Here is an 18785-nt window from a genome sequence, read left to right on the forward strand (position 1 = left end):
TGCAGGAGGATATATACATGATAAAACCAGAACGCTTTCAAATTCCTAGAAAAGAAAATTATATCTACAAATTGAAGAAAAATATGCATGGCTTGAAACGAGCTCCTAAACAGTGATACAAATAATTTGACACTTTTATGTGTAGTAACGGGTTCACTAGAAGTGATATGGATCTCTGCTATTACTTCAAGAAATTTGATGACTGCTATAATATTTTACTATTATATGTGGATGATATGCTCATCGCAGGATCTAGCATGAGGGAGGTCAACACATTGAAGCAGCAATTATCAAAAGAGTTTGAGATTATGGACGTGGGCACATTGAATCAAATTCTTAGGATGAGGATCACACATAATAGATCCAAAGAAATAGTAATGCTATCTCAAGAAAAGTATATTGAAAATGTGCTAGAGAAGTTCGGAATTTAGAATGCAAAATCCAAAAGTGCTCCTTTAGGAAGTTACTTCAAGCTCTCAAAGAAGCAATCTTCGAAGACAGACGAAGTGCTTGAGTATATGGCTAAGGTGCCTTATGCATCAGCTGTTAGGAGTTTAACGTATGCTACGATATGTACTCGATCAGACATAACTCACGTAATGAGAATTGTGAGTAGATACATGATAATTTTAGGAATAAAGCATTGAAAAGCTGTAAAGTGGTTATTAAGATACCTGAGAGGCACTTCAGGTATGTATTATGTTTTATTAAAAACGATGTAACTTTACAAGACTTTGTTGATTCAAATCTCAATGGTGACTTGGATAATAGGAAGAGTACCTCAGGTTATGTTTTTACCTTAAGTGGCACTACAAATAGTTGGATGTCTAGACTTTAGATATATGTGTGTCTCTCAACCATTGCTATTTTTTAAGCTGGTAAGGAGATGATTTGATTGAAAATTTTTCCAAATGAGATAGGCAAGGAGTAGGATAATAATGTTATTTTCAGTGATAGTTAGAGTACTATTTGTCTTGCAAAGAATCCGATATTATATTTAAGGACAAAACACATTGAGTTAAAGTATTATCAAATTCATTAGTTGATAGATGATGGAACATTATCATTGAAGAAGATTCTTGGTGCATAAAATCTAGTAGATACGTTAACAAAGGTTGTCACCACTAAAAAACTGAGATTGTGCATTGCCTCATTTGGCCTCCGTGATAAGTGACAAGGGGGCCACCGCACTAGGACAATTTGGGATGTAAAGATGAAGACTATGTAAGATTATTGCCGTTTTTTGAAAATTAGCCTCCAATTGGTAGATTGATGAAGTCATGGAGCCTGATAGAGAAAAATAATGTTTAAGCACAGAAACAATTTATTTTGGGCAAGAACTTCTAGTAGGTCATCCATCCTGTCATGTTAAAGCAGACAATAGGGTTTTTATTATTACTAATGGTATACATATAATTTCCATCATAATTATGTATGCCCTAAACTCCTGTTATATATAGGAGCAATATCTTTTAGTTGTAATGCTAAAGCAGACACTAATAATTGTGTCATGTTAAAGCAAACGATAAGACTTTTATTACTACTAATAGTTGCATTCACGTTCCTAACATTGATATTGATAATGGAAAGATTGTCTAATGTGGCACCGTGGTTTTTCCCTTTCCTGATTTTGAGAAGGGTTTTCCATGTAAAATTCTAGCTTGTTTTTTCTTCTCTATTTTTCTCTTCATATATTCACGTTCCTAACATCTAGAACCTAGGACTATCTCTGCTAGTGCTATACTCAGACATTCCATCAACCTCAAAGTGGGTAGTGTTGAGAAACGCTAGGTGAATTCATCGGGTGATGTTCACAGCTTTGGGATAACGTTGCAGCAAATCCTCTTGGGGAAGAAAGTTACGAACTTGAATCAGGAAAACCGGATGCCGTTGGATAAAATGGTGAGTCACTGCCTTTGTGCCTTCGTTACATGATGAGTTTGGTTCGGCAAGTTTTCTAATAAGTAATTCTTTGATGCTTTTGCTCTCCAGGCAAAAGCCCTTATTAGAGGTGGCAGCATCATAGACTTTGCGGACCCCAAATTCGACGGCAAACACTCCGCAGAAGCACTTATTATTACACTTCAGCTGGCACTCTCATGCACTGGACTGAAGCAACAAAGGCCATCTCCAGAGCAAGTTGCCATAAAGTTGGTGGAAGCCCTAGAAATATCAACCAAAGCAAAAGCTTCTTCTCCTGAACCGACCCCTGAATGGCTTTCCAGTTCAACGGAAAGGAGAAGTCCTTGCATGTTTTGACCGTTTTCCGAAGGATCAGCAGAAAACGTTTTTGTTAACAAATTCCAATGAGGGATACCCTTCATCCATTTGACTGTCAACGAACTTTTCTTTATCAATAGTCTTTAGTCACTGAAACTTGTGTCTGCAAGAGTACTACCATCCTTCCTTTTTCCTTCACTTATGAGAAATTTTATGTGATAAACTGGCCATGTTTTATACAATGCTTATTTTCTTGCTCATTAAATTTCTGCTCCTTCAGTGATTCACTATATTGTGACCGTATCTAGACAAAAAGGTAAATTTCTCACGAAAGTCCAAGGGAATTGTCGCATGTTTCAGGGATTTTCTTACTCATCAGCTATGTATCTACCAGTCATGTAACATGTAATTCCCATACAGGGGGCAGACCTGCCAGCTGATGATTCGATCAGGGAACTGATGGCAAGGAACCTGGCTTCAGCTATGTATCTACAAGTCATGTAACATGTTATCCCCATATAGGGGGCAGACCCGCAAGCTGATAATTCGGTCAGGGAACTGATGGCAAGAAACCTGGCTTAGTCCAGCCGCATTGTCACAGGGAACAGACATCCATGTCTAGGTGAATTTATTGACTCAGATGAAAATGGAAAAATTACAATCTGTGTACCAATATTAGAAATCACAGACTTAGACAATACTTTATTAAATATTCCTCCCAAAAACATGCCCAAAAAGCCACATCAAGATTTTTGTCTACTGCGGTGCTCGATCAACGGTCATAGATAGCACACGAGAAGTTCTCTCTCTGTCTCTCTCTCTCCCCCTCTCTGTCTCTCCTGCTCGCTCTGAAGCTTACCCTGAATTTTGTTAAGACACGGTTATTTATAACCATGCGGGGTTCTTCAATGGATTTACGACAGCCTTAACTTGCAAGTAGTTATTGAGACCGTACACTCCCTTTTCTCTCCCAATTCCACTCATCTTGTAACCTCCGAAAGGAATTGCAGCATCAAAAACATGGTAGCAGTTAATACACACTGAACCAGCCTGCAATGCACGGGCTAAAGTGTTGGCGGTGTCAATATTCTGAGTGAAAACTCCAGCAGCGAGTCCATAACGAGATTTATTCGCCCTTCTGATCACCTCATCAAGATCCCTGTGTAGCAAGTACAATTTAGCCTCCAATCCTCAATATAAATACGTGATGAAGTGTGTGTGTGTGGCAGAGCGTACTTGAATTTTGAGATGGTCTGCACCGGGCCAAAGATTTCATCTTTTGCTATCAGCATGTTATCCTGATTTCAGAAAGATGAGACGGAAGATATGGTTTGAGTGACAATATGACATAATTTTCCGCAAAGACATTGACGTTCAAGCTTGACTACGCTATTCAAGGAGCAACAGCAATATTACCTGCACATTTGAAAAAACTGTAGGTTGAACGAAAAATCCTTTCGAGCCATATTGTTCACCTCCACATTCAAGAGTGGCTCCACTTTCAATACCAGACTTGATGTATGTGCGAATCTTCTCGAATTGCTTGATGTCAATCTGAGAATCCAGTCATTTCATACTTATTGAAGTAAGTACCTTTTCTTCTATAACAAGTGTAGTGCATTCATGCGAGTCCACTAAAAGTACAGAAACGGAAAGTGATACAAAATGGCCGAAGCTTTAACAGCTATACATAACGCTGGCTGAGGAACGGTATAATATTGAAAAACATGGTGGATGTGCTGTCCATCCAACACAGAACGGAGATAAAAAAAGTAAAGGGAGCTGTAAGAAGAAAAACCACCTGAGGACCCTGCTCCACTCCAGGCTTGAAAGGATCTCCAACAACACGTTTCATAGCCCGTGCCCTTGCTTTCTCCACAAATTCATCATACACGCTCTCGTGCACAAAAGTGCGAGAACCAGCAACACAGCATTGACCCTGCAGACAGAAGTTGCATTCATTTTGCACGGAACATGATAGTATGAAAAGATAGCCAAGATGTGGCAACTCCAAGTAATCGGAGTTGAATACATTTTAGGGATGCAAGTAACCGGAGCACAAACCTGGTTGAAGAAGAGGGCAAAATGTGCCAACTCCACAGCCTTATCAATGTCAGCATCCTCACAGACAATGAAAGGGGATTTTCCTCCCAGTTCTAAAGTCACTGGTTTTAGATTGCTTTTTGCAGCCAGATCAAGTACAGTTCTACCGGTTTCTGTTGATCCGGTGAACGCAAGCTGCAAGTGTAGCACATCCATGGTTTTAGCTTCGTGTCTTAAGTTTAGATATCATCATCAACAGTCTGAGAAAGCTCGCACATGAAAACACGGAATGCCAACAGAATGCATTTGGAGGCAATTGACCTTTTTTGAGTTGCTTTTTAACTTCGACATATGCACAAAGGGTAGTACAATCTCTCATTCGAAACCAACTTCCTTTGTAAGAGTACAGCAAAACAATTTACATGTACAAAGGCGATCACAGGCTAAGCAACTAATTAAAATCATAACTAGGATATAAGAAGACAAAAAGTACCTTGTTCACATCCATATGACTACAAAGAGCACTCCCAGCAGTCCGACCGAAGCCAGAGATAATGTTCAAGACACCCGGAGGAAGTCCAGCCTGATAGACAATTGTTGTGGGACATGGAAAATCATTGCATCAGTTAATGAAAAGGCATATCCACTTATTTCTTTCTTCAGTCACATCTAGAAACTTCGGAAGATAGTCTTAGTGGGTACAAGGAAAGAACCAATTTCCAAAGAGTTTCTGCTTATTATCTTAGGAAGGATCCTCCATTAGCTTACTGTTGCAGAAGGGCAAAACCAAGAACGGAAGAATATTTTCCTCATACAGCTATGCTGAATGCGATATGAAGTATCTTAATATGAATTTCTGGCCTAACCTAACCCCTGCCTTGATTGTCAGACAAGGGTGAGATTAAATCGAAATCAACATGAACACTCACTTCATGGAGTAACCTTGTCGCATACAGAGCAGAGAGTGGTGTCAGCTCGGCAGTCTTTAGCACCACTGTGTTGCCACATGCTAATGCAGGCCCGATCTTCCAAGCGAACATTAGCAGCGGAAAGTTCCATGGGATGATCTGCCCTGCCACACCGATAGGTTCATGCAGGGTTTGGACATGATACTTTCCATCTACTGGGACGGTGAGACCGTGGATTTTATCTGCCCAACCTACAAAATTTTCGGTATATGGTAATATAAATTGGCCGCAGGCTAAAAGATGAATCCTGATAGGAAACAAATAGGACTGATTTCGTTTAACTTACCAGCATAATAACGCATCAATCTTATGAAGCCGGGAATTTCATCTTCTGCGGCCTGTTTGTAGGGCTTTCCATTATCCCAAGTCTCAATTGCTGCGAGATCATCAATATGCTTCTCGAGTAGATCCGCAAACCGAAGAAGTATGCGCGACCTTTCCTAAGTCATAATGCATGAGTGGAGTTCCAATTCATTGCCTTTTCAAACATTAAATTACTCAGCATCATGAACGCAACCTGAAATGTTCTAATTGCATCCCAGAACATGCTTAATTACATTTGGTATGGAGATTAAAAAGTCGTCACTACATCTAGAGAGAAAGAGCTATATTTACATAGGCAGTCATCCTTGGCCATGGTCCCTCATCAAATGCCTTACGAGCAGCAGCAACCGCGCGGTTAACATCCTCTGCATCGCCCTCTGCGACATGGGTGATCACGTCTCCTGTCCTAGGATCAAGGGTGGGGAAAGTTTTTCCTGGGTGCAATTTTGGCAACGAATGAGAACAATTCCAGGAGAGCTGATGCAATCAAGAGGCATCACAAGAGACGGTGGTCCCGCACTTATGGAATGATGGAGAAGGCCAGACTAACCTGATGCAGCATCTACAAACTTCCCATTTATGAGAAGCTGAGTGTCGGTTATCTTAACAGACGGAGTGACTGGTTCGTCTACCACAGAAGAGCTGCTATACGAGCCAATGCCTCTTGTCCAGCCACGACTTCGGCCTGAAAATTGCACAAGCAAACACTAGCTCATGTCATAGATCACATCAATAATGCAATTCGGTCGTCATTTGTGAGAACTCCTTATGGACAGAGACTTCACAAACGCAAAAGACAGATAGAAGAAAGAGAGATTAAACGAGAATGAAAAGCTACCGATTGAACGCAGATGAGCAGACGAATATTGAGAGAGTAAAAGAAGCTTCCTGGCGGCCATTTGCGTAGAGCCAACCCTGTTTCTCACGCTTCTGTATGTCTCCTGTCAATATTGACGTAAAACAGCGTTCAGATAATCATGGGATCTTGTAGGCTTCACGTTGATCTTGTCAGTCTATTCGTGCATGGACATAGGGACAATTCTCGTTCAGCTGATAAGCACTGAAAAATCTCTACCGTAAAAAAAATCATTCATGTGTATGGGCTTACACCTGAGATTGCGGAAACGTAAGAGTTCTTCTCCCTCAATCTGGCGTTGCTCGTTGAAGATGAGATACAGGAATGAATTGAATTGAGGAGTGGACGTCTATTTATACATAAGCTACGATATTTACAACCGAGGATTTCCCATCGATCTGATGGTGAAAATTCAATGTCCCATGCATATAATAGGATCTCGAATGCCAAAGAAGGACAAAATCAAAATAGGATATGGAATTCTTATCTGCTAAAAGAGGCGGATGCAAGCTTGTAACTGCTGTCGAAAATGAGATAAGGATGGATCAAATAGGAATATAATCCAAATTTAAAATTTCCTACGCAGGGTAACATAGTTAGTGGATTGGATTTAGTGGATTGGATTTCTTTCGGAAAAACCTTCCCTCTAATGCTCTCTCCATTTGCGGAGCTCTTCTGTTTACTCCCGTAAGATCTGCCTTTAAAATGTCTGACGCAAAAACTTCTTTTCTTTTAAATAAAAAGAGCGCGTAGAATACTTCAACACATATGGCTAGAACTTGACTCTGACGCCATGTTAAAAAGTCCAACCAAAACTTTAGTAACAGGTGTATATGAAAAGTATATAAACCTCGTAAAGAAGCAATTCTAATACTCTCACATCATCAATGTCGTAATAAACTGTTTACTCTTTTTTCTTTTTTGTAGTTGCTGATTCCGTGGTTCTGTTATGCTGAAATGAGAACGAGTCGGCAATAATCACCAACTGATTGTCAGAGGTGGTCTCCTTTTGTGCATTTCGGGGTTATTATTTAGAGCACATCGGGAGAGAATTGAGTATAGAGATAGCTTTCTGTCTTATTTCATTAGTGCTAAGTACTTACCTATTTTTTCTTCTCCCGTTAATTTTGCAAAAAGACATGGCTTTGTCTCATCTGTTTTTGGTTTCCTTCGAACATACCAAAGCATTCTTTTCATATCCAAATTTTCTAGAGGTGGGGTGGGTTCTTCTGCCACTTCCCGTTCCGGTGATGAATTATTCTTGTTCTTATTTGTGTTGTTCTCTTGTTCAGGATATGACGTGCCCTCGGCAGTAACAGCACGAGCTTGAAATGCTTTCAGGCGGGTCGCCAGTTGCTGCGAGGATTCCTGGAAGAACCGCAGAGGAAATCCAAAAGTACAGGACTTTCAAGATATCCAACCACTTGAAGACTGAAAAAGATCATCTTCGTCGTCCTCTCTAATGCAGAATTACGTTAGATTGGGTGGAGTTCCATTCGTGTGGAGTGATAGGTTCACTTCTGGTGCATTTTTTCCGGACCTGCCATGATCTCACTTCGAATCTGCAGGATTACTGTCTTCGGCGAGTCCTGTCGAGACCAGAAATGAAGGAGCAACAGGGTGGGGAGCAGTAAAGACGCCTGTTTTTTGCACTTATCGACAGAGCAACGTCTTCCAACCTCCGACAATATGCAAATTTTCTAAAGCAGTTGGATTGGAAAGTTTTCTTGTTTTCTTTCCATTCATTGGATTTGGAAGTTAATAATGATAATTTTCTGAAGTAGTTAGATTGAAAGTTTTCTTTTTTTTTTCCTTTCCGTTTACTGGATATGGGGGTCAATAATGATAATTACCGTTCTTTTTCCGTGCGTGGTGCAAACTGTTTACTTGCATTCACATTGATATGGATTTTCTACCAAATAATGGAGATGATAGGATATGAAAGAGCTGGCTTTATTAATACAATTCATTAAACAGTGGATAGGATATGCCGAAAATATCTGAATTTCCTATCCCATCAAGATCTTGTCGGCTAGAAATAGCCCTTAAAAGTTCAAAGGCATATGTAATTCAGGTTACGTTCAACTCCGAAACTCTGCTAATTGTACTGGGTACCGAGGTCCAAATGCCTAACAAAACCTCTTCTCTCTCCTGATGATTTTTTGGGCAGAGAACGTCATGATTTCTGCACATAGATACTCAGCTTATCGGTAGTTTTCACCGGTGCATATTAATGCGCGCTCTACGGTAGAGGGGCGTCGCTGGCCTTTTACCGCCAAATCGTCATGAATGAGAGAAATGCTTCGCACATTTGTGGATTGGTGTAGATACCCCTGTCTTCAATTAAATTAAACCAAGGGTCTATCGGGTCAATCCATCGCCCAGAGGGCCAAATCTGGTTCTATACGCGACATCAAGAAACAAACCCATTTTGTCTTATTCAAACTTATACAAGACAGTACATACGATACGTTACATACGAACGACAATGCATACAGAACATTACATTGCCCAAAACCCTGTCTCTAGCTTTTCACAGGTTGAGTAGCTTTGCCTTCCTCGACATCAATCTTTTTCTCCAGAAACCGTTTCTTGCAGTCACAGAAATACACCATGAAGACCGACCACTTCACCACATTCCCCAAACACACTAGATAGACTTGCACAATCGTCGCAACAAATCCACTTTCTTCACTGTGCCCCACGAAATAGAGGCAAGACAGTCTCAGGGCAAGCCTCCAAATGAAGAACGCGAGCATAAGGGCAAATCCCTTTCTTCTACTCCCTCTGCTCAGATATGCAGCCACTCCTAATGCAATGTAACCATGCTTCTCTTCCAGTATTGAGATCACGACCCCCGTGTTCCATATAGCACTCCACTCCATATACTTCGCAAACAAGGCCACGAAGAGCACGCCAGGGATCACCCCGACAGGCCCCACAGACGGCCCAACTGGGTTAGATGCCAAGGAAACAAGTCCGAGCAAAGTGAGGCAAGAGAGCACAAGCGCGTACATGAAAGTGACCAGAGGCCCCCTGAAGCCAATCCTTTTAAAGGGTTGGACCAAAAATTCCCTCAGATTGGGCAAATTCTCTCCTCCGTAAATCGCAGACGCATTGTGAACGAACACGATAGTGTTGAGGAGGTCTAGTGGTATGACAATGACGAAGTACAGGGCACTCATCAAGACCACCTCCCGAGAGGCCTCTCCCACCCATCTCTTGAGGACGCTTTCGAGCCCCAAGAAAAAGCATCTCTGGATCCCAGGACTAGAGCTGCTAGCGATACACTCAAAAGCTCCATCAAACGTAAAGTGGGCAGTGTGGAGGAACGTCCGCTGGAGGAGTAACTCGTTCAACAGCAAGGAGCAGAACAGCGGGAAGGATGCGAGGAAGGCGAGGATCAAGAACCTGGGGCTGCCGGTGCAAATTCTCAGCGCTTCCCTGAGAATCCCGACGAACTCGAGCCTGTCCTTCGACATGATGCAGCTGGTGTCCATCATGTTCGGCTCTTGAATTTTCCTTGATCGGATGCAAGAACAAGGATGAGTGGTGGCCTCAGAAGGGGAAATTCGGGTTGGTGAGACGGAGACTTTGACTCTGGACGTTAGCCAAGTCAACTTCGTTGGCGCGCGGGAGACGGCAAAGCAAGTCTAGATGCAGGTGATCACGGATTGCCTTTCCTTATGTCGGGAGTGAGTGATGACATCAATACTCTTTTAAAAAAAAAAAAAAAATTGGGTTGCGGACTTGAATCTAGTTTGGCATTTTTAATGTTCTCCGAGGACAAGTGGCACATATGTACCCCGAAAATGATTAAAAACAAGAAGAAAAACTAACAAGGGCCAAAAAAGAAAAAAAAAAAATCGAATCGGATGAAGGGAGAGATATTAACTATGAACGTCAATGACATTTACTAATTACAAATAGGTCATTGGTTCCCATGATTCAAGGTCATTTATCGCTTCGACAAATTTACTAATTATTAATAGGTACACAATTTTTCAACATAAATATTCATAAATGAAGGTAAAAGAGTTTTTATTAAGGTGGAATCATTCATTGCCCTCAAGGAGCTACACAGATTTGTGGAAAGGCATAAATACCCTTGTCTCTAGTTAAATTAAATAAAGGGTCGAGTGGATTAGTTCATTGCCAGGAGGATCAAGCCCCATTTTAAATGTGAAATTCTTAGGCACTGAGACGGATATATTATGTCTTATTGATATTGATACGGAATGTATAATACCCACACCTAATTTCAAACCGACTACAATGCATACTGAACACTAAATCTTCCCCAAAACCCAACAATTTCTCTAGCTTTTCACAGGCGGATCAGCTTTGCCTTCTTCAACATCAGTCTTCTTCTTGAGAAACCGTTGCTTGCAGTCGCAGTAATACACCGTGAACACCGACCACTTCACCACATTCCCCAAACACATCAAGCAGACTTGCACAACTGTCGACGCGACAAGTCCACTTCCTCTACCATGCCGTGCGATATAGAGGCAAGACAATCTCAGGGCAAGCCTGCAAATGAAGAACACGAGCATGAGGGCAACTCCCTTTCTTCTGCTCCCTCTGCTCAGATATGCAGCCACTGCCAATGCAGTGTCCCCCTGCTTCTCTTCCAGTATGGAGATCACGATCCCCACGTTCCATATAACACTCCACTCCAGATACTTCGTGAACGAGGCCGCAAGGACCAGTGCACTGGCGAACCTACCCAGCCCGAAAGGCGAAAACAACCCACAGAGGTTACCCGATGCGAAGGACACAATCACCAGCAAAGTGAGGCAAGAGAGCACGAGCGAATACATGGAGGTGACCAGGGGCCCCCTGAAGCCAATCCTCTTCAGGGGCTGGATGAAAAATTGCCTCAGGTTCGGCGGATCCTCTCCCGCATAAATCGCAGACGCGTTGTGAACGACCATCATCGAGTTGAGGAGGTCCAGCGGGTTGGCGATGACCAAGTACAGGGCGCTCATCAAGACCAACCCTCGAGAGGCCTCTTCTACCCATCTCTTGAGGACTCTTGTCGGCCCCAGGACGTCGCATATGCCGAACCCAGGACTATCGCTGCTAGCACTGAACTCGGACGTTCCGTCAAACCCAAGGTGGGCAGCGTCGAGGAACGTCTGCTGGAGGAGGAACTCGTTCAGCAGCAAGGAGCAGAACAGCGGGAAGGACGACAGGAAGGCGAGGATCAGGAACCTGGGGCTGGCGGTGGGAATTCTCAGCACTTCCCTGAGGATCCCGACGAACCCGATGCAGCTGGTGTCCATGTTCGGTGCTTGAATTCTCTTGATCGGATGCAAGAACCAGGATGAAGAGTGGTTTCACTGGGGAGCTTGGGTTGGTGGGACGGAGACTTTGACTCTGGACTTTAGCCAAGTCAACTTTGCATTGATCAAGCTGAATTGACAAGATGATAGAAAATTGGATGCATCCATAGAAATTGCTCCCGACTTCTGATTCGGTTTACATCCAGGTGATTATGAATTACTTCACTATTTCAAGAACTAATGAAATATCGGTAATTTTTTTTATATAAAATTAACTACAAACATCGAGATTTTTTTTTTTTTTTGGGTAAAGAACATTTAGAAATTTTACTAACTACAAATAGGTCAATTTTTTTCCTCGATTCAGAATTATTTATCCCATTTTAAAATTGCTGATTGCTACTTCGTATATAATTTTTTCGGTCTAAAATTTACAAATGAAGGGGAAAGAGTTTTTCTTTTACGGTGGAAGAATTTTAAGTACAATGTACTCCTTTTTTTCATGCATCCCATGTCCATCAACCCCTAATTCAGATTTTCGGTCGATTTTCCTAATTGTAACAATGATCAATGATGATGGTTTCACTTATAAAAATCCTTTATAATTAAGTCCTAATTCATAACTTCTTTTAATTTGAAAAATCATTGCCATTCAGAATAATCCTAAATCTATTGCATTTGGCCAATTTAGTCCTAAACATTTTAATAATGTCATTTAATCCTAAACATTTTAAACTATCACCAATTTAATTTTAAACTTTTTGATCTGGTATCAATTCAGCATTTCCAACTAATTTTGAACGAATATTACTAATATAGACATTGGCCAGCTTATATGACACTATCGATTTGGTGTGATATTTTTTAACAATATTTTAATTTTTTTTTCCTTTTTAATTTTTTTGAATTTTTTCTTTCTTTTTTTCTCATTTCTTCTTCCTTTTGGCGGTAGCTGAGCCAACTAACCTAGCCTGCCATGGTGAGGCTGAGCCTCGATGAGGGTCGGCCACTGCCTAAAGGAAGAAGAAAGGGAGGAGAGAAAAAAAGAAAGAAAAAATAAATAAAATCGAAAAATTATTAAAATTGTTCACATTAACTTTGGCAATGTCACGTAAGTTGGCCAATGTCCACGTCAGCAATACCCAGTCAAAATTGGTAGAAATAATCGAATTAGCACTTTATTAAAATATTTATGACTAAATTAACACAATTAAAAGATTTAGGACTTAATTGACATCAATGTAATAGGTTTAAGACTTAACTGATACTTTTCCTGCCATGTGCAAAATTTTCTAAGAACTTTATCTGAACAATAATTTTGGTTAAATAAACCAGGAAATTAAATATATCTATCCCTACAAAGATAGGGATTTCTACAAATTGTGTAGTTGATATATCTATTGAATAATCCCAGACTTCCAACTTTCTAATTTGGTTGGTGGATTTTCTTAATTTTTCCCGACCACCATACACAAGGCCATAATTTAATTAATCCCTAAGGTTTTTATTAATCCCTAGGGTTGCGTTTGAAAATCCGAATTTGAGTTTGGATACAATAACAAATTATTTTATTCGATATTTGGCTTTGTTAACTGGACAAGATATATTTGGATAAAATGTCATATAAGAAATCCAGGGTAAATGGTGGGATAAACTAGGATTGGATAAAAAGAAATCAAAACACTTACAAACTGTCATATTCGAGCAATGAAGTGATGGAGTGATCCCTGCATCAAACATCAATGACGAGCCCACCATTTTTGTTCTCAACTTGCTCATATTTGCGTTGGACTATTACAATTCCGAACCTCCACGCGGTTTGATTGCTCGAAATGGAGAATCCATCAAAATCAACTTTTTTACTGGCCCCTCCTCCTCCACTAGGTCCAATGGACCGTTGACCGTAAGGACCATATGGCCAATCTCTTTTGACAATTTGTCGCTATTAGTTTCTCCTAATTCAACCTTGTCATCTGATCCAGTAGTTTTTCTCGATTCAACCTCGTCATCTAATCCTTCTTGGGTGGTGGAACATTCATCTTTCATCTCAAAGTTATTTTTCCTCAAATACACCACGCACTTTTATTTCATTATCAGCCCGATGGGGAACACTTCACACATTTGTGGAAAGGCGTAGAGAAGGGGTCGGGACGGATCAATCCATCGGCTGAACGGTCAAACCCGCTTGTCTTATACAGGATAGATAGTACATACACTACGTTGCATACAGACAACAATGCATACAGAACATCACATTTTGCTCAAAACCCAGTCTCTAGCTTTTCACAAGTTGAGCAGCTTTGCCTTCTTTGACGTCAATCTTTTTCTCGAGAAACCGTTTCTTGCAGTCACAGAAATACACCATGAAGACCGACCACTTCACCACATTCCCCAAACACACTAGAGAGACCTGCATAATCGTCGCGACAAGTCCACTTCCTTTACCGTGCCACGCGAAATAGAGGCAAGACAATCTCAGGGCAAGCCTCTAAATGAAGAACACGAGCATAAGGGCGAATCCCTTTCTTCTGCTCCCTCTGCTCAGATATGCGGCCACTCCTAGTGCAATGTCACCATGCTTCTCTTCCAGTATTGAGATCACGCACCCCACGTTCCATATAGCACTCCACTCCATGTACTTCTTGAATAAGGCCACGAAGAGCACGCCAGAGAGTACTTTGGAGAACCCAGCTGGCCCAAAGTATGATGACGACCCATAGAGATTCGATGCCAAGGAAAGAAGTCCAAGCAAGGATAAGGCAACAGAGCAGAAACGCGTACATGGAAGTGACTGAAGGCCCCCTGAAACCAACCTTTTTCCAGGGTCGGAGGAAGCATTCCCTCAGATTCGGCTAATTCTCTCCTCCTCATCTCGCGGATGCACTGTGAACGACCAGTGCAGTGTTGAGGAGGTCTAGTGGGTTGACAATGACCAAGTAGAGGGCGCTCATCAAGGCCAACCCTTAAGAGGCCTCTTCGGCCCATCTCTTGAGGACGCTTATGGGCCCCAAGATATAGCATATCTTGAGCCCACGACTATCGCTGCCAGTGCTACGTTCATTCCATCAAACGCGATGTCTGGGCAGTGTCGAGGGACGTCTGCTGGAGGAGAAACTCGTTCAACAGCAAAGAGCAGAACAGTGGGAAGGATGAGAGGAAGGCGAGGATCAAGAAGCTGGGGCTGGTGGTGGAAATTCTCAGCGCTTCCCTGAAGAATTCCGACGAATCCGAACCTGTCCTTCGCCAGGATGCGGCTGGTGTCCATGTTTCAGTTCTTGAAATTTCTCGATCTGATGCAAGAACAAAAATTAGAGGTGGTTTCGTAGGGAATTTGGGATGGTGAGGATGAGAGTTTGGACTTGAGCAAGCCATGTCAACTATGTTGCGCTGTAGAAGTTAGAACAGCAAAGCAAAGTCTTATAAAAATCGCTAATTACTAGTGTGCACAGAATTCTTCAATATAAAAACGAAAAATTTCAAATAAGGGATGGAAGTAAATCTGTTTTTTCGAAAAAGAGTTAGAAGTGAATATTGCCTCAAATTATAGCTTAAAGTGACCATTTGATCTCATATTAGGGTCTAAGCTCACCCACCAGTAAGCACATACTTATTTGAGCAACATAAGCAGTGACTTTTTTGTCCATTGACATTCTTTTTTCTTTTTTTTTTTAATAATAATTTCATTATTCATCTTCTTGAGCTTGGAGGGAAATTGCAGGTCTCAAACTCTCCTCATTTTCACCAACAAGACGAGCTAGTGAGGACCCATTTCGAGTTCCCACTGGGATCAAACGACAAGGCAAACGGCACACATCGCAAAAACAGTTGATAACATTTGAGACCAAAATTGATAAAGTTGTATGGAGATGCTTTTTCTCTGTGCCTAAATACGGAGGCAGAGACATAATCTCAAGAGCTCTCACTACCCTATCGGGGCGAAAACTCCAACCCATCATATAATGAAGAGCCAGCAAGCACGCCATTTCAAGTTGAGAAGCCAACGTACATGAATTCACGGAAAATCGGTGAGAGATCCATGTTGGAGGAAAAGATTGGCTTCTTAGATTTTGTCAAACCAAGAGCAATTGTCATATTAATCACCTTCTCGCTCAAATTGTAATCAATTCATGCTTGAATCACCTTGTCAATCTTCAAATTCAAATCTAGCTTAGTCGAGTCATCATTAGCGACATAATAGGCGATCGGAGCAAAAGCGTTCAATACCAAGTTGTCGATGTCAATCGTGGCTTGGTTGCCGTTGATGTTGCCAAACTCAAAGTCCTGAATAGTTTTGACCTCGATGGCAAAGAGGTGGTTGAAGAATTGAAGTCGCTCGCATTGAGGAGGCCTAGGTATTAGTTGGGCAGGGGGTCGGAGGCCCACGGCAGTGAAGACGGCAAAACAAAGGTGGTGGCCATTGAGCTTCGAGGACGACAGCGAAGACGAAGGAGGTGGAGGAGGACACGTCGTCGTCCGGAGAGTTCTTCAACCGAAGCGGGAGTAGTAACATGCATGGCCCATTAAAGTGATTCGTCTCGTTGGTGAGCTTGAGGATGCCACTGTCATCAAAGGAGGAGAAAAAGGTGAGCTTAAGACCTGCACTTTTCTCCAATCACAGGCACAAAGAAGATGCACAATGAAAAGATCAAAAAAAGAAAAGAAAAGAAATGTCTCTGTATGGTGATGCCCCTGGCTGTGTTGTCGGAATAAGCATGTGCTCCTCGGCCAATCAGTTCAAACCCATACTTAAGACTATATAGACATTTCAAGTCTTCGCTTTGAACTCTTTTTTGAAAAAACTTATTTATTTCATTTTGAATACTTATTTGAAATTTTTGAAATTTTCTCATATAAATATTCAATTGAAGATGAAAGACTCTTTTTGCAATGGAAAATTTTTATGTAGTGTACGAGTTTTTCTTATATAGTATACCACTGATTTGGAATGCGGTCAATTTTTCTAACCGCAATTATCAATCAATGATCATGGAGATGGATTGCGTAAAAAAATCACAATTACACAAATTATGTACCATACAAAGTGCCCTTATGATTATCCCGTCACCCTTTTTACATGGAAAATTCACTTGCCATTAGAAGAAGTTTCTTACGACTTTATGGAGACAACAAATTTTCATCAAATAAAGCAGAAATGTAAATATATCTAGACCCCTAATAATTGCTAGATATCATTCAGTTCAATTAGGTACTGAATAATCTCGAGCTTCCTTAACCATTAGGTTCGCCCCAGTGGCCATTCTTCAAACTTAGAATAGGGAGGTGAGGGTTCAAATCTCCACCTTCTCGGTGGGGATTGACGGGTGGGGACGATTTCATTTCGTGGGTTTCGACCCGCATGGAGGCGGGACAAAGTCCGAGACCCGCATGGAGGCAGACAAAAGTACGAGTAAGTTAAAGTAGGATTAGAGTAGAGATCCAGGCAAAAAAAAAAAAAAATTCGGCCTTTGAGATTTTTTTTTTTTTTTTTTTTGGTCGTATATTTATAATTTATTTCTAATTCGGTCGGTGGGAATTTCCTTAATTTTTCTCCAAGATCGACATGAAGCCATAATTTAATTTAATTTAATTGGGATCCCCAGATCTCTCCGCAAGGAAAGCGCCAACGGACCTCTCCTGCATGGAAATGAAACCTCGTCATGGACACCTGGCGACCGGAATTCCCGGTGGCCCGTAACCGATCTTTCCGTTACCCCGCATCCCCTCCCTCCATTAATATCCAAAAACAAAACCACCGCAAAAAAAAAGAGAAGAAGACGAAGGAGGAGGAGAAGGAGGAACCAGAGGTTGCAGCATCTCTCTCTCTCTCTCTCTTCCGTCCGCCGTCGCTCTGCAGATCCCTCCGCCGGAGAGAGCCCCCGATCCGCCGCCCCCCCATCGCTCTTCGTCCCGGGTTTCGCGGATCTATCCCATGTCCTCCTTGCGTTCCCTCGAGGTGTCCCCTCGGCGGGACCGCGAGCCCGGCGACGACGCCGTGGACGCCGCCTTCGCCAAGCGGGGCTGCTGCTTCTGGGTGCCGTTCCTGGGCGCCTCGCCCTCCTCCTCGGACGACGAGGAGGACCGGCCGGCGAGGGGCGTCGCCGCGGCGGCCGCGGGGACGAACTGGTGGGAGCGGGTCGGGGACATGCCGGACGACCCGTGGTGGGCGCGGGGGTGGCACCGGGTGCGGGAGTGGTCGGAGCTGGTGGCGGGGCCGAGGTGGAAGACGTTCATCCGGCGGTTCAACAAGGACCGGTTCGGCCGGAACTCGCAGTTCCGGTACGACCCGCTGAGCTACGCGCTGAACTTCGACGAGGGCCCCGGGCAGAACGGGCGCCCGCTGTTCGGGGAGGACGTCGTCCGCCGGGACTTCTCGTCGAGGTACGCCTCGATCCCGGCGCCGTGCAAGTCCTCCATGGACCTCGGGAACCACAGCGGCCCCCTGTTCACGTGACGCCCGCCGCCGCGCTCCTGGATGTACAGATCAGACAGAGACGGAAAACCGTTGCGCCGCCGTCCGAAGGCCGCGTTCGTGGGGGCCAATCTTCGCGGCGGGGATCGCCGTCGCCGTCGCCGTCGCCGTCGCCGTCGCCGTCGCCGGAGGAGAGATGTGGAGCTACGCTCGACGGGTTCGGTTTTGGCCTCCGACGGAAGGGAAAGCCTAGCCGGTGTCGTGCGTGGGTTGACATTCTTGATTGGTCGAGGTGATGCGTGTTGTGGGTTTGATGGAATAATTGACTTGTCGTTGTCTGGGAGTTCTGTTAGGGTTTGGAAGGCGTTTGACACAATACGAGGTTGTATAGAAATAAACTGTCTACTTTTTACTATACATTCAGAGGAATCTCTTCAATGGTTTTTGTTCATTCATCGATTGCATGGCGTTCTAAATCCTTCTATCTAGCATCAAAGTACTCGCCTTTGTTTCGATTTCTCTTCTCTCGCCTATGGGTCTCGATCCCGACAGAATCAGCCCCGAGGCTCCTCTTTACTCAATTCGTTCTGACCATCCGTTATCGGAGTCCAGATAAATTGTGCAATGATAAATTCGCACGAAGGCAAGAGGAGTTGGACTGTTATGATTGTCGTTGT

At 42.8% G+C, this 18785-nt stretch overlaps 4 protein-coding genes across 4 annotated transcripts; 1 reads left to right on the plus strand and 3 right to left on the minus strand.

The window, feature by feature from the left end:
- Window positions 1-3105: 3105 nt before the first annotated feature.
- Window positions 3106-6454, minus strand: LOC104419281 (benzaldehyde dehydrogenase, mitochondrial). The gene is made up of 11 exons (XM_010030905.3): window positions 6394-6454; window positions 6106-6240; window positions 5847-5989; window positions 5518-5671; window positions 5193-5422; window positions 4757-4846; window positions 4285-4458; window positions 4022-4159; window positions 3637-3774; window positions 3457-3518; window positions 3106-3379 (listed from the first exon to the last, which is right to left on the minus strand). Exons 1-11 carry the CDS (start codon window positions 6452-6454, stop codon window positions 3106-3108), a joined length of 1599 nt encoding a protein of 532 aa, XP_010029207.1.
- Window positions 6455-8824: 2370 nt separating this feature from the next.
- Window positions 8825-10044, minus strand: LOC104419283. The gene has a single exon (XM_010030906.3). The coding sequence runs from the start codon at window positions 9912-9914 to the stop codon at window positions 8937-8939; it is 978 nt and encodes a 325-aa protein (XP_010029208.2). The 5' UTR covers window positions 9915-10044; the 3' UTR covers window positions 8825-8936.
- Window positions 10045-10610: 566 nt separating this feature from the next.
- On the minus strand, window positions 10611-11817 carry LOC104419284. Its single transcript, XM_010030907.3, has one exon. It carries the CDS (start codon window positions 11697-11699, stop codon window positions 10731-10733), a length of 969 nt encoding a protein of 322 aa, XP_010029209.2. The 5' UTR covers window positions 11700-11817; the 3' UTR covers window positions 10611-10730.
- Window positions 11818-17349: 5532 nt separating this feature from the next.
- Window positions 17350-18524, plus strand: LOC108955245. Its single transcript, XM_018862585.2, has one exon. It carries the CDS (start codon window positions 17629-17631, stop codon window positions 18148-18150), a length of 522 nt encoding a protein of 173 aa, XP_018718130.2. The 5' UTR covers window positions 17350-17628; the 3' UTR covers window positions 18151-18524.
- The last annotated feature ends 261 nt before the right edge of the window (window positions 18525-18785 follow it).

This window comes from Eucalyptus grandis, chromosome 9 (genome assembly GCF_016545825.1).
Source record: "Eucalyptus grandis isolate ANBG69807.140 chromosome 9, ASM1654582v1, whole genome shotgun sequence".
In the NCBI taxonomy this organism is placed as follows: domain Eukaryota; kingdom Viridiplantae; phylum Streptophyta; class Magnoliopsida; order Myrtales; family Myrtaceae; genus Eucalyptus; species Eucalyptus grandis.